General features: G+C 41.1%; 1 protein-coding gene across 1 annotated transcript; it reads left to right on the top strand.

The window, feature by feature from the left end:
- Nucleotides 1-1,344: 1,344 nt before the first annotated feature.
- On the top strand, nt 1,345-14,728 carry si:dkey-6n21.12 (schwannomin-interacting protein 1). Its single transcript, XM_062444523.1, has 6 exons — nt 1,345-1,610; nt 2,810-2,934; nt 5,851-5,959; nt 8,189-8,314; nt 9,819-9,936; nt 14,628-14,728. Exons 1-6 carry the CDS (start codon nt 1,353-1,355, stop codon nt 14,726-14,728), a joined length of 837 nt encoding a protein of 278 aa, XP_062300507.1. The 5' UTR covers nt 1,345-1,352.
- The last annotated feature ends 1,015 nt before the right edge of the window (nt 14,729-15,743 follow it).

The following is a 15,743-nucleotide window of genomic DNA, read 5'->3' as shown; positions in this document are numbered from 1 at the left end:
ATCACCCTTCCATCCACCACATCACCCCTCCATCCACCACCTCATCCTTCCATCCACCACCTCACCCTTCCATCCACCACCTCACCCTTCCATCCACCACATCACGCCTCCATCCACCACATCACCCTTCCATCCACCACATCACCCTTCCATCCACCACCTCACCCCTCCATCCACCACCTCACCCTTCCATCCACCACATCACCCCTCCATCCACCACATCACCCTTCCATCCACCACCTCATCCTTCCATCCACCACCTCACCCTTCCATCCACCACATCACCCCTCCATCCACCACATCACCCTTCCATCCACCACCTCACCCCTCCATCCACCACCTCACCCCACCATCCACCACATCACCCCTCCATCCACCACATCACCCTTCCATCCACCACATCACCCTTCCATCCACCACCTCACCCCTCCATCCACCACCTCACCCCACCATCCACCACATCACCCCTCCATCCACCACATCACCCTTCCATCCACCACCTCATCCTTCCATCCACCACCTCACCCTTCCATCCACCACATCACCCCTCCATCCACCACATCACCCTTCCATCCACCACATCACCCTTCCATCCACCACCTCACCCCTCCATCCACCACCTCACCCTTCCATCCACCACCTCACCCCTCCATCCACCCCTGTTCTGCAGCAACTCCACTGGCTTCAGGTCAAGTTTTGAACAGACTTCAAAATCCTCCTGTTACATTCAAGACCATCCACAACCTTTCCCCTCCTTATCTGTCTCCTCCACATCACCACCCCTTCCCGTTCCCTCAGATCTGCCTCCTCCATCCTCCGCTCTGTCCCCCCCCCCGCCAGCCTCGTCCCCATGGAGAGCAGGGCTTTCAGCCGCTCTGCCCCCCGACTCTGGAACTCACTTCCACCAGACATCAGGAACCTGGACTGTCTCTCTCTTTTCAAATCAAGGCTAAAAACTCACCTATTCAGACTTGCATACCCCACTTAACATGACCTCACCTTACTCTGTTTTGTATGTTCTACACTGTCTTTTATCTGTTCTGTTTCTTATTGTTTTGTTTATTATTTACTGTTTTATTTATAAATTGTACGGTGTCCACAGGTGCCCAGAGAGGCGCCTTCAGTTAATGTGTTATTATTAATGTATTATACTACAATCAGCCTTTAAAATACCTGACAAGCAGAGGTTAGGAATGCTAAAATGTAACCCCATCACAGGTTACTAAAACTCACATATCATAATGTATTTACAATCACAGTCCAGTTGTTATTGATAATAATGTTTGAGTGATAGACACAGAACCTGTTTCCTGCTGCTTCCATCCCTGCAGAATGAGTGAGTACAGATAGAGATGGAGGGAGAGAAGGAGAGGCAGAGGCAGCAGCGGGAGGAGAAGGAGAGCAATGAGGCAGAGGACGAGACGAGGAGCGATGAGGACGCTGACAATGAGGAGGAGGAGGATGAAGATTCTGAAGGTGCGGCGCTGGTCTGGCAGGAAGGCTACGGCGAGGATAATCTGGGCCTTCCAATCATGCACTGGGAGGCGCTGAGCTTGCGCATCGCTGAGCTGGAGAAACAGGAAGAGGAGAAGAAGGAGAAGAGAGCAAAGGTGAGATTTAATCCTGGGCTGTGAAAGGGTTAATTTGAAAGTCTCAGTAAATGTAAAGGAAAATGAAAAAGAAGGCAAGGACTGTCAGATTCATGCAGATGACAGTAAGATGATCCACTCAGTAATCAGACATGCACCTTGTAACACAAATGTTGTGGTAATTTTACATGTTGGTTTCATGTCTGAATAAGCACATTTATAAACGGCAGTCTGAGACAGAACAAATCTGAACTGAACACTGTCAGATAATAAGGCTGCAGTAACACAAGAAACACATTACATGCCAAATCTTGTGTCACCTTTTTAAGAGCTCTGTTATGAATGTAACATTTAATTATTATCATGTCTTTGCAAAGAAAAGAAAATGACATCATTAGATTATTAATAGTGAAGCATCAGTGTTAGAGCAGCATGTTACTGTTGTAGCTGCTGGAGGTGGAGCTAGTTTACACTACTTTATATACAGTTAGCTAGTTTAGTCCAGTGGTTCCCAACCTAGGGGTGGGGCCCCTCCAAAGGGTCAGCAGATAAATGTGAGGGGTGGTGAGATGGTTAATAATAAACTAATTTCTGATACACAAATGAGTTTTCAGTTTTTGGACTTTTTCTCTAATCTTTGATTTTTGCTGAAATATTGGATCATTTGAACATTTATTGAAACTTTTTGAAAAGCTTGTTATATTATCCATTGTGTCAAATCTGCATCTGAAAAGTAACTAAAGCTGTTAAATAAATGTAGTGGAGTAGAAAGTACAATATTTCCCTCTGAGATGTAGAAAGTAGCATCACATGGAAATACTACAGTAAAGTACAAGTACATCAAAATGTTACTTATATACAGTACTTGACTAAATGTATTTAGTTACTTTACACCACTGAAAATATGCTTTTATAGCAGTGTAGAGAAAACAGGTAAAAAAAATAAAATAATAATAAAGCTTTTGTTCTACCATGAGCCTCCAGACCAGTGCTCCTCGTTCCACATCAGCACACCATAAATCTGTCATAGGTGTTCAGTTGGGTTGAGATGTGAAGATTATATGAATCAAACCATTTTCATTTTCATCAAACCAATCCGTCACCTGTCTGAATTGAATTGAACCACGGTGAAATTGGTAACAGCTTCATAGTATGCACATAACAGTAGGTTCAGTGAATGGGACAGTGACACATTGTCTTTTGCCTGCTGTGGTCATCAGAGTGGAGCTTCTCTGGAGCGAGGCAGAGCTCCAGTGAGCTGGATGGACGAGAGAGGGAGGAGAGCAGAGAGCTGGGATGATGGAGATGACGCCTGCAACAGCCATGTGCTGGCACTTACCTCCCGGTACGTACACACACACACACACACACACACACACACACACCCATCTTATTTCTTATAAAACTGCTATTACTCATGTGCTTTATGTCATTTGGATTTGGTGTGTCTCATCCTCAGCCCAACACGCCCAAACTTGAATTTAGATGTTTCATCAGTGTAATGGGAGAAGGAAACTGAGAAAAAAAACAAATCTAAGGTTGACACAAAAAGAAAACACCATTTTTAAGATGAAGTTTATGTTCAAGTCCACAATATGAAATTGTTGAATGGAATGAAAACAATGTGAAGTAGTTCAGCTCGATAGGGCTTCGCTCTGATCGGGAAGTTTACTTCCCAGAACACATAGCAAATTAGTCCTGCACATCACAGGCAAGTATTAGGCAACTTCTATACCTTATATGTGTAGCTGCAGACTGGATATAAATCAATGCCAGTCTTTGTGCAACCAGATCTGATTCTTTCACCAGATTATGTTGATGAAAAGATGAACCGCATTGTTATGTGAGTGGCCAGTGAGCTGAGGTGGGCTATTACATAATTCAGTACTTGTTGTGTGCGGGGGGTCAGGTTATGTAGATAAGAAAACATCTGAAGACAAGAGTGTGTATAGTTGTTCCAGATGGTCAAGCTCAAAGGTGCAGTGGAAAGCCTGCCATCATAGCCTGTGTTAATGGGCTCTGAATTGGCCATCAAAGGGCGTCTCACATTGTGACCCAGGGCCACCATTGGCCCCAATAGGTTGTAGTTGTTATCAGTCCACAGAAACAGATCAGACTGTGGTTGTACTGGGCAGCTTCCAGGTGTGACTGAGTGTAAAAGTGCTAGTGTATGTCATCAGAACTTCATGTCAGGTAGGTTGAACAGCTTTTGCCTCTTCTCATACCTCTCTGACATTAGATGGGCTGTGTCCAACAATAGGCCTTTCTCAATCTGCATTCATGTCTGTATTTGTGTTCTTGTGGACTTGTAAGGGTTAGGGTTGCCATCAGTCACAGCTCAAGTACTGTTCCAATTCAAAGTCCACATTTCACCAAGTCCAGTACAAATGACCAGGAAGTGTCATGTCATTCTGTATATCTTACATATAAAGAATATGTACATAAACACACACTTTTTTGTAATGATCCCTCAAATGTAGTTACTAATGGAGGCTGTAATATTTTACTGTTTAACATTAAACTTTACTGTAAAAAATGAATTCAGTTCACTGAAACAGTAAATTTCACTATGTAAATATTTATCATTTGAGTTAAGAAAAAGGATCAAACACACAGAAAATGCTCCTTACATAAAGTTACAAAATAAAAATATATCAGACAACATATATGCCGATTCCGATAATATCAGCTGACCGATATATCAGTCAGGCTCTACTTTGCACCGCCTGTTTGATTGAGAATCCATCAGGAGCTGACTCTTGAGGACTTGGGACAGTCAAGTATGCCGGATTGTATTTTGCACCAACCTGCAGTAATAGCAGAGATTTTAAATCCATCATCCTTCATGTTTTATTGGACACAACAACAGCCCTGCCTGTGGGGCTCTATATGTACAGATATCACCACATTCACATACATCTCTATGAATATACACCGATCAGCCAAAACATTAAAACTACTGACGGGCGAAGTGAATAACATTAATTATCTCGTTACAATGGCATCTGTCAAGAGGTGGGATATAAAAGGCAGCTTGTGAATAGTCGGTTCTTGAAATTGATGAGTTGAAAACAGGAAAAATGTTAAAGGGAGAGTGAAAGGATTTGAGCAAATGTGGGACTTTGACAAGGACCAAATTGCGATGGCAGGATGACTGTCAGAGCATCTCCAACACAGCAGGTGGTGTTGGGGTCTTCCTGGTGCACAGTACCTACCAAATGTAGTCCAAGGAAGGACAACTGATGACCCTGTGACAAACCTTGGATCCGGGCATTCATGTGGGTGTTACTTTGACATGAACCACCAAAATATTGTTGCAGACCAAGTGCCCCCCTTCATGGCAGCAGTATTACCATGAAGGGGTGCATGTATCTTTTGGAGTCAGGTGTTTTGGTGGCATGAAGGTAGCCTCCACAATATTAGGCAGGTGGTTTTAATGTTATGGCTGATTGGTGTAAATATGTTAAGGTGAATAGATCAGTCTATATCAAATTTAGATTTTGTTTCATTAATCTACAGTTTGGATTATTATCATAGCTACATTACAGATTCAGTAAGATAATTCACTGCATGTCCCTGTCACTGAAGTCATTTCTGCCTTTAGTGGAGCTTTAACTTCAGATCATTTACAGTAAGGTAGTTGTGTTGATGTGTAATAACCAGAGTCAGGCTGAGCAGGTGGTGTGAGCAACAATGATCATACCACATCCTCCTGTCTGCAGGAGTTTGGCCTCATCAGTTGAACCTTGAGAAAGGCCTTATAACTGTTACTTTCTGAAAGCAACATATCAGTATTCACACCCACTTCAAGCCATGATTGGTTGGTTGTGCAGAGGTGAGAAAGTCAGCAAGGTTTGAACATGTGTCTCACTAGCAGTCTGTTCTAGAATAACCTGACCCTGATTGATACTGGACTTTTAAGATCTGGAAAAGTTTTATAAATTGATAAATCCTTCATGCACTGGTGTTTCTTAATACAGTCACACACTAATTAGAGTACTAATTGACCTTGTTTTCAGTTAGAGTTGTCATGTCGACAGTTTCACAGACATTATAATGGCAGGCTGAGGACTTTTTGTTACAGTACAGGGGTCGGCCACTGGTACAAACTGGCAGCAAGGCTCCCAATGCATGTTAAGTTTTGTTTTCAAGCCACATGTCATTCAGAGATGTTCCAAGTGGTCTCCAGCCAGTGTAAATCCAGTCTATGAAGACTCTGGGGTTTGTGTTGATCCAGACTAACACTGTGTGTATCCTCCAGCCTGCAGACACAGATGAATCTTCAGCTCTGCTTCATCAACAACAGTGAAAGTGAGGAAGAGGAGGAGAAAGAGGGAGACATCAGCAAGAAGGAAAGCAACAACACACGGGTAACTGCCTTAACCACAATACATTACATTAGCTAAAACTGAATTATTCCTGTGATGTAACCGTGCTAATGCAGCCAATAATGAACTGATCTACACAAGTATTGTGTGTATCCAAACTAAGACTAATATCTACTATATCTTATGCCTCTGTGCTGTAGATCTGACATGTTCCTTTATCCATGAAAACAATGGTTAGCGTAGTTTGTTTAGAAACAGCTCTATAATGATATAGTGATAATGATAATAAGGTAAGCCTCAAGAGTGACCATAATACAACCTCTTGACATTTTACTGAAGTTCTTTGAGAAATGTGTAGTGTATTATAAAGTCATGAGGTTGTGTTATGTAGCACAACAACCTAGCAAAGCTCTGTAAAAGGAACCACGTTTTGCACATGCCCAGTGCAGTGGCGAACCTCACTCTGCTACCTGAAGCCTCACTGCTCTTTGAAGCCATTTCAAACTAAGGTAACCACTGTTTCATGAACATAGGAACATTTCACCGAGCCAGTATAGTGCTGTGGCTCATTGACATTTTTGTAATTTATTTTTAAAGATTTATTTTTGGGTTTTTTGCCTTTTATTTATACAATAGATGATAGAGGCCAACAGGAAACAGGTAGAGAGAGAGAGGGGAATGACTTGCAGCATAGGTCCCTGGCCAGATCCGAACCAGGAACGCTGCAATTATGTGGCATGCAGTCTAATCACTCCACCACCAGGGCACTCCACTGGCATTTTTTGAAAGCTGTTAGTAGATCTATTCATTGTTGGTTTGACCCTGCACATGAGATTCCCAAGAGATGCTCACACAACTTTATTTCTTTATCTAACCTTGGAGTCAGTCAGCAGATTTTAGAACTAGTGTATAAAACAATTGTTGAGAGCTTTTTAACTTTTCACCTACACTGTACATCTACGAACAAACTGTCCACGATTGTGTCAATGGCTAGCAAAATTGTTGGCAAACCTCAAATGGCCTTGTCATCATTCTTCACTGAAAGGACAAGGAGGAAAGCAAGCAGCATTTTAAAGGACAGTTTCCATCCTCTATAAAGCCAGATTGAGTCTTTGAGCTCTGGAAGACGCTATAGAGTCCCTCTGGCTACTGAAGATGTTTTTAAGAAATCTTTCATTCCAAGTGCTGTCAGCATCCTGGACACAGCAGAGTGACTGATAAGGTCCAAGCTACACATATGTTGTATGTCTGCTTGTTTGGTGAGCCCAAGACAAATTTCCACCTTGATGGAGAATAAATCTTTATTCTATTCTTTTCTGTTCTATTTTGTTCGGTTCTATTCTATTTTATTCTATTCTATTCCATTCACTGACAATAAGAAGAATATAAAACATTGTCAACCAAATCCTTTAACATGTTTGCTGACAATGTTGTTTGTGTAATATTAATACATTATTCTTTTTTATACTTCTCTGCATTGACACAGTTACACCACAGGGATCATCAATGGGCAAAATAGAAATAGAAAGCCTTATCTTTTGATGCTGAAAGAACATGCAATAATTTGCATAATACAGATCTACAAAAGACTGTCCAAACTTGTAGCATGATGGAGGAAAGTAGTTTAATGTCAGCAAGCCTCTGAAGTATTCAGGAAACTGACAGCAACAATCAGAGGTCAAGTTCAGAAAAAAACATTCTAAATTCTTGCTGATTAAGAGTTTCCCACTAAAAATCTTAGGTCTGCTTCAACAGGCCTGTGTGGGTTTGATCACATTTAATCAAAGTATGCCTAAGCAAACAACCCAACAACTTTTGTCTCATTTTCATTCAAATGTTGCTAAACTCTGACTATTAGCCTTGCCCACTTCAGAGTAGTGAGAAGAACAAAGACAAAAAACCCCAAATACAGAAATCTGTTGATAAAACCATTTCTAACTTCAGCAGAAAATATTGTTCTCATGTCAGACCCCATGGCTCATAGGGAAAACGTCTCAGGGCCTTTAATACATGCAACTCACTAAACATCAGCCTTATAGACCTGAGCTACATGAAATAAATAATCATGTGAAAAATGCAGTCAAGTGCAACTGTAAAAGTAATTCGATAATCCGAAACATTTCACTATTTCCCTTCATTTTTCTGTCTTTTTCTCTACCTGTGTTCATATCAGCATTTATTCACAACCTCATATGTATGAATTTAATTATAGTCCCTTCAGGGCCTCCATACTCACCCCCCTCTTCTTATTTTCCATCGCTGCTGCTAAAGAGAGGAACTGTTCAGGTTCATAAGAATCCTCAGCCTCCTGCCAAGCCAGAGAAGCCAAAATCCAGAGGCTTCAGGAACACTCTTAGAAACCTGCGAGACAGGCTGAGAACTGACCATAAACCACTGGTGAGAAAAATGTACTCTAGTTATGCCTTCTCCCAAATATTGTACACTACCGGTCAAAAGTTTTAGAACACCCCAATTTTTCTAGTTTTTTATTGAAATTCAAGCAGTTCAAGTCCAATGAATAGCTTGAAATGGTACAAAGGTAAGTGGTGAACTGCCAGAGGTTAAAAAAAAAAGGTAAGATTATCCAAAACTGAAAATGATACAAAAACACTTAAAAATGTAGGTCTTTCCTACAGAGAAATTGCGAAGAAAGTCAAGGTGTCAGTGAGTACAGTTTCACTCAGAAACTGGGGGAAACTCTGTTGTGGCTTTGGGTCTGCCAGACCTCTTCCTTTCAGAGTCAGAAGACCAGTTTCTGAGAGTCAACAGCTTGTGTGATAGACGGCTCACAGGACAACAGCTTCAAGCACAGCTTCATAGTGGCCGTAGTAAGCAAGTCTCAGTTTCTACTGTGAAGAGAGGATTTCCAGTTGCAGGTTTGACAGGTGGAGTTGCAGCTAGAAAGCCATTGCTAAGAGTCAGAATAAGAAGAAGAGGCTTGCCTGGGCCATGAAACACCACCAATGGACTACTGAAGACTGGAAGAAGGTGTTATGGACTGATGAATCAACATTTAAAATATTCTGTTCATCACGCAGGAGTTTTGTACGCCGTCGAGTAGAAAGGATGGTTCCTCAGTGTGTGACATTAACTGTTAAACATGGAGTAGAAAGGATGGTTCCTCAGTGTGTGACATTAACTGTCAAACATGGAGTAGAAAGGATGGTTCCTCAGTGTGTGATATTAACTGTTAAACATGGAGTAGAAAGGATGGTTCCTCAGTGTGTGACATTAACTGTTAAACATGGAGTAGAAAGGATGGTTCCTCAGTGTGTGACATTAACTGTTAAACATGGAGGAGGAAGGATGGTTCCTCAGTGTGTGACATTAACTGTTAAACATGGAGTAGAAAGGATGGTTCCTCAGTGTGTGATATTAACTGTTAAACATGGAGTAGAAAGGATGGTTCCTCAGTGTGTGACATTAACTGTTAAACATGGAGTAGAAAGGATGGTTCCTCAGTGTGTGACATTAACTGTTAAACATGGAGTAGAAAGGATGGTTCCTCAGTGTGTGACATTAACTGTTAAACATGGAGGAGGAAGCATGATGGTCTGGGGCTGTTTTTCTGGATCCAGGGTCGGCTACCACAGCATTCTGCAGCGATGCCATGCAGAACCCTCTGGTATGCACCTAGTTGGTCAGGGGTTCATCCTACAGCAAGATAATGACCCAAAACATAAGCTATGCCAGAACTACCTTAGGAAAAAAGACCAAGATGGTGAGCTTGAAAACATTTTTTCAATAAAAAACTGGAAAAATTGGGGTGTTCTAAAACTTTTGACCGGTAGTGTATATCACCTTGTTAGGTTATGAATACAGATTTGATCATCTTCTCCTCGCTCCCTCCCTCTCACCCTCTCATGATCTCTCCTCTCCTCTCCCTTTCCATCCTCCCCAGGCTCCAGCTCGCTCTGCTCCTGTAGTCCAGAGGAAACATTTGGAGCACAGTGATTTACAAAGCTTCAATATCAAGGAGCTAAATGCTCTTTGTATCTCCCTCAGCCAAACCATACAAGGTACTCACACACAAAGTAACTGTACTGCTACTAGTTTAGGCTTGAATTTCTGTTTCCACTTACAATCCCAAAATACTAATATATCTCCTCACAAAACTTTTGATTCCTGATTACATCAATTTTAACGTTTTTGAGAGCTGACCGTAACTTTCAGTGGTTGAATGACAAATGTAGCCAGCTTCAGGTTATATCAGCCTCACAGAATTAATATTAATTCAGTTAGTGACTTGCTGTTGTCGTATTAATGTACTGGTCAAAAATATTTTGTTAGAGAGAGAAACATAACCCCAGAACATCACTTTACAAATGGCTGTTGTATTTTTGTGGTTCATTAAGACCAACAGAGAAGTGTGTTTTCTGGTCAAACAGTCAGCTGATTGCATCTCATCTATTTCAAAATCCAGTTTTTCACAGCTTTGATGCCTGATTTACTAAAGGTTTGCGTGTGTAGAAACGTGTGCAAACTTGACATCACCTGCAAAAAATGTGCAGCTGATCTACTAACACAGCGCACTGAGGTTTGTGTCTTTCAACTGTGCAAGATAGTACACGCTGTCCATTTAGTACGTTTGCCATAATGAATGTAATATTAGTAGTTTACCATAATGAATGTAATATTAGTAGTTTACCATAATGAATGTAATATTAGTAGTTTACCATAATGAATATAATATTAGTAGTTTACCATAATGAATGTAATATTAGTAGTTTACCATAATAAATATATAATATGAGATGTTTCAACCCCAGTGTGCAAAATACAGGGAGGAGAAAATGTTAATATGTTATTTAGCACACGCATTGTGATTTACCAAACCTGAAGGTATTTTTCTCATTAACCTGCTGTTACTGTGGAGAGGAGGAGACAGAGGCACAATAATTTGGTCTCAAATATCGTGATATTTGATATTGTCCATATCACCCAGCCCTAATGGACAGGTTAGGTCACAACACAAGTGCATCACAGGTTGTTGTGTATGGGGCCGCATAGCTGTTGACAAGAGAGCCCATGCTGACCCCTGTCCAAAAGCACCTACTTTGGGCAAGTTAGTGACTGAGGAGCAATGGAAGAAGGTAGACTGGTCCGATGAATCATGTTTTTCATTAAATCATGTGGATAATCAGAGGCCTGTACTACAAAGCTGGATTAACATACCCTGGATATCTCTCCGTTACCTGGGTTGACTTACCCAGACATTCACAATCCTGATAAGCGGTACTACGAAGCTGGTTATCAACTCGGTAATTCAACCCAGGGTTTTCCTCTTGATCAGTGCGCGCTCACATAAAGGGTTAAAGGTGTTTGCAGCGTCTGACCAATCACAAACATGGAGAAACCCTGCAGAGCAGCCTACTTTACCATGGAGGAGCAGACAATTCTTCTTCATAAATATGAACGATTCAAACATCCAGGCAAAAAGCAACACTGTTGCCGTAGCAACAGGAAGGAATGCTGGCAGAACATTGCCGACTCTGTTAATGCGTAAATTCGTGAGACAATATTAATTCATCGGACAATATAAATGTCACTCAATTTCACTTTATTACAGCACAGACATTTCAGGCAGAGCTTCCTCAGTGCTCTTCCTTTCATAGCGACATGAAGTAAGTTTAATATTCAACATTCATTTAACATTCAAAATACAAAACTATTATGAGCTTCAACCATTTGAGTGAATGATGTCAAACCAACTGTATAACATACAGAATAATATCCCTCATGTGCCTCAAGGATTATTTTTTAAATATATATTTTGGTCAATTAAAAAATTGCATCTATCCCTAAAAACTCTTTCTCTCCTAAGCGCTCCTCTCACGATCCGCGCACCAATGTGGACAGGATCTTCTATGATTGGGCCATTTTCCAAGAGAACTGATTGGTCAGGAGGTGGTGCGTTTATACTCGTTGATCTCTTATCAAGAACATAACCTGCTCTGGAGCAGGTTAGCCGTTCAGCATAAGTTACCATGGTGATTTACCCCGGTAAGAAGTGAACCAGCGTCGTAGGACGGAAAACCCAGAGTTAACCCTGAAGTTACCTCCATAAGAGAAAATCCAGCTTCGTAGTATAGACCTCAGGTGTGTGTGTTTACCTGGTGAAGAGATGCATTATGGGAAGAAGGCAAGCCAGTGGAGGCAGTGTGTGATGCTCAGGGAAACCTTGGGTCCTGCCATTCATGTGGATGTTACATTGATACGTACCACCTACTTAAAAATTGTTGCAGACCAAGCACACCCTTTCATAACAACAACAACAACAACAACAACAAAATAATAATAATAATCATCATCATAATAATAATAATTTAGTGATAGCTGTGGCTCAGGAGGTAGAGCGGTCGTCCACATTGAAAGATTGGCAGTTCGATTCCCGGCTCCTCCAGTCCACATGTCGATCTGTTATTGGGCAAGATACTTAACCCTAAAGTGCTCCTGATGGCTGCACCAACAGTGTATGAATGTGTGTGGATGGTTAGCTTCCTCCTGATGAGCAGGTTGGTACCCTGTGTGGTAGCTCCTGTCATCAGTGTATGAATGTGTGTGAATGGGTGAATGTGACATGTAGTGTAAAAGTGCTTTGAGTGGTCAGAAAGACTAGAAAAGAGCTATAGAAGTACAGTCTATTTACCATTTAGTAATAATAATAATATTGTTATTGTTATTATATATTCTATTTGTATAGCACCTTTCAAAACATAGTTATAGAGTGCTTCACAACCTCAAAATAAAAGGCCAATAAATCAAATCAAATCCAATGAAATGACAATAAAAGTTAAAATAAAATACACAATAAGATATTCATATTCCAGGCTATACAGCTGTTCATCATATCTACAGTTGCAAGAAAAAGTATGTGAACCCTTTGGGATTACTTGGATTTCTGCATAAATTTGGCATAAAATGTGTTCTGATCTTCATCTAAGTCACAACAATAGACAAACACAGTCTGCTTAAACTAATACTACACAAAAAATTATATGTTTTAATTTTTTTATTGAACACAACATGTAAACATTCACAGTGCAGGGTGGAAAAAGTATGTGAACCCCTACGCTAATGACTTCTCCAAGAGGTAATTGGAGCCAGGAGTCAGCCAACCTTGAGTCCAATCAATGTGATGAGATTGCAGGTGTTGGTTAAAGCTGCCCTGCCCTATAAAAACACACACCAGTTTTGAGTTAGCTGTTCTCAAGAAGCATTGCCTGATGTGAACCATGCCTCGCACAAAAGAGCTCTCAGAACACCTACGATCAAGAATTGTTGACTTACATGAAGCTGGAAAGGGTTACAAAAGTATCTCTAAAAGCCTTGATGTTCATGTGTCTACGGTAAGACAGATTGTCTACAAATGGAGAAAGTTCAGCACTGTTGCTACTCTCCCTAGGCGTGGTCGTCCTGTAAAGATGACCGCAAGAGCACAGCGCAGAATGCTCAATGAGGTGAAAAAGAATCCTAGAGTGTCAGCTAAAGACTTACAAAGATCTCTGGCACATGCTAACATTTTTGTTGACGAATCTACAATAAGGAAAACATTAAACAAGAATGGAGTTCATGGGAGGACACCACGGAGGAAGCCACTGCTGTCAAAGAACATTGCTGCACGTTTGAAGTTTGCAAAAGAGCACCTGGATGTTCCACAGAACTACTGGCCAAATATTCTGTGGACAGATGAATCCAAAATTGAGTTGTTTGGAAGGAACACACAACGCTTTGTGTGGAGAAAAAAAGGCACAGCACACCAACATCAAAACCTCATCCCAACTGTGAAATATGGTGGAGGGGGCATCATGGTTTGGGGCTGCTTTGCTGCCTCAGGGCCTGGACGGATTGCTGTCATCGATGGAAAAATGAATTCCCAATTGTATCAAAACATTTTGCAGGAAAACTTAAGACCATCTGTCCGCCAACTGAAGCTAAACAGAGGATCGGTGATGCAACAGGACAACGACCCAAAGCATAAAAGTAAATCAACAACAGAATGGCTTAAACAGAAGAAAATCCGCCTTCTGGAGTGGCCCAGTCAGAGTCCTTACCTCAACCCGATTGAGATGCTGTGGCATGACCTCAAGAGAGCAATTCACACCAGACATCCCAAGAATATTGCTGAACTGAAACAGTTTTGTAAAGAGGAATGGTCCAAAATTCCTCCTGACCGTTGTGCAGGTCTGATCTGCAACTACAGGAAATGTTTGGTTGAGGTTATTGCTGCCAAAGGAGGGTCAACCAGTTATTAAATCCAAAGGTTCACATACTTTTTCCACCCTGCACTGTGAATATTTACATGTTGTGTTCAATAAAAAATTAAAACATACAATTTTCTGTGCAGTATTAGTTTAAGCAGACTGTGTTCGTCTATTGTTTTGACTTAGATGAAGATTAAAACACATTTTATGCCCAATTTATGCAGAAATCCAAGTAATCCCAAAGGGTTCACATACTTTTTCTTGCAACTGTAATTGTATTGACTTTACTTGTTGTAGTGTACGGCTTGGCTAAACTTCAAATTCTGTGTAAAATTGCTCTGGTGGTGGCAGATATGCAGAGAATGATGCTGTAGCTCAGCTCTTTGAAACCTTCAGCCTCTCACACACAGAGTACAACACTGTCAGCTGCTGCTGTTGCTGCTGGTGGAAATAATACATGACATCACCTGAATGCCCTCTGACCTCTTTGCTTCTGTCCTCTGCAGACCTAAGCTCAGAGTTGGTGGGCCGCCTCCAGGTCCGAGACCAGCTGAGGACAGAGCAGGACGCCATGCTGCTGGAGGTCCAGGATCTGACATCACTGTGAACCTGCTGACCAGCTCAGTATCGGTTATGTCACACAAACTTTTGTCAAAGTCTGTTACCATTGTTGTGAGACAGCATCAAAGTGGCTTCAACAAACATCTCAGTTAGGTTGCTGCTGTTGGTCTGTCCAGGCAGTCACTCGAGGAGTGTCACTCCTGAAAGGACTTGGACATTCAGTTGCACAGTATTTTTAATTCTGATGTTTGTGTTGTATGTTTATAAGGGAAATTTAGTTTTTAGACAGCTTTTAAACACACACATGGCAGCAGTGTAAGTAAGCCACATGTCATTGAGTGCTTTGTCCAGCAGGTGGTGATGGTGCTGGAGCACACAGGCTGCAGGCCATTGACAGCTGCCTTAAAGGAACGCACTGACGTTCTGGAAACATCCAGTTTTGACTTGTGATCCAGTGTCAGTTTCATCCTAAACTGTTTCCAGAGCAGAAGTGAACTGGGTCATATAAAATCTAGTTTAGCACAAAGACTGGAAGCAAAGGGAAAATCATGTGTTGCAAACACTTGCTGCTTAAGAAGTTACAGTTGGAGTTGTTGGAAAATACACTTTGAATGACTGACAGAGCTATACCAGCTGTTTGTTCCTGTTTGTGTAATTTGTAGTTCCTGGACCAATTAAACCATTGATCTATTCTGCAAGCATAGTGATGACACTGATAACAGTTTGCTGGTAAGCAAGCATCGTTCCCTAAATACCAGAATGTTCATTTAAAGGTTTCATCCAGTTTTGATTTAACTTTCCAGATTGGCCACACTCTTAGGAAATTACTGTGGGTAAAGATTATATACAGATAGCTAAAAGAAGCCTTTTTTTTACTTTTCAGGTGGGAAAAAAAGTAATGAAATATGTAGTAAAAATACCAAATATAATTAAACATCTGAAAATGCAGCTAGGGCATATTTAGCCTGTTTAAAAGTGTGTAGAATTTAGTGGCATCTAGCAGAATGGACTTGGCAGAAATGGAATATAATATTCATAGTAATGTTTTAATTTGTGTATAA

The sequence above is a fragment of the Scomber scombrus genome, chromosome 23 (assembly GCF_963691925.1).
Source record: "Scomber scombrus chromosome 23, fScoSco1.1, whole genome shotgun sequence".
NCBI classification, from domain to species: domain Eukaryota; kingdom Metazoa; phylum Chordata; class Actinopteri; order Scombriformes; family Scombridae; genus Scomber; species Scomber scombrus.
The sequence above is the reverse complement of the archived record's forward strand: the minus strand, read 5'-3'. Positions and strand labels throughout refer to the sequence as shown.

What these genes read in the sequence shown, in the direction of transcription:
- si:dkey-6n21.12 (XM_062444523.1), top strand. Translation starts at nt 1,353, where the DNA reads ATGGAGGGAGAGAAGGAGAGGCAGAGGCAGCAGCGGGAGGAGAAGGAG. An exon ending in AGAAGGAGAAGAGAGCAAAG is followed by an intron (nt 1,611 to 2,809) that starts GTGAGATTTAAT and finishes TGTGGTCATCAG; the next exon opens with AGTGGAGCTTCTCTGGAGCG. An exon ending in CCTCAGCCAAACCATACAAG is followed by an intron (nt 9,937 to 14,627) that starts GTACTCACACAC and finishes TGTCCTCTGCAG; the next exon opens with ACCTAAGCTCAGAGTTGGTG.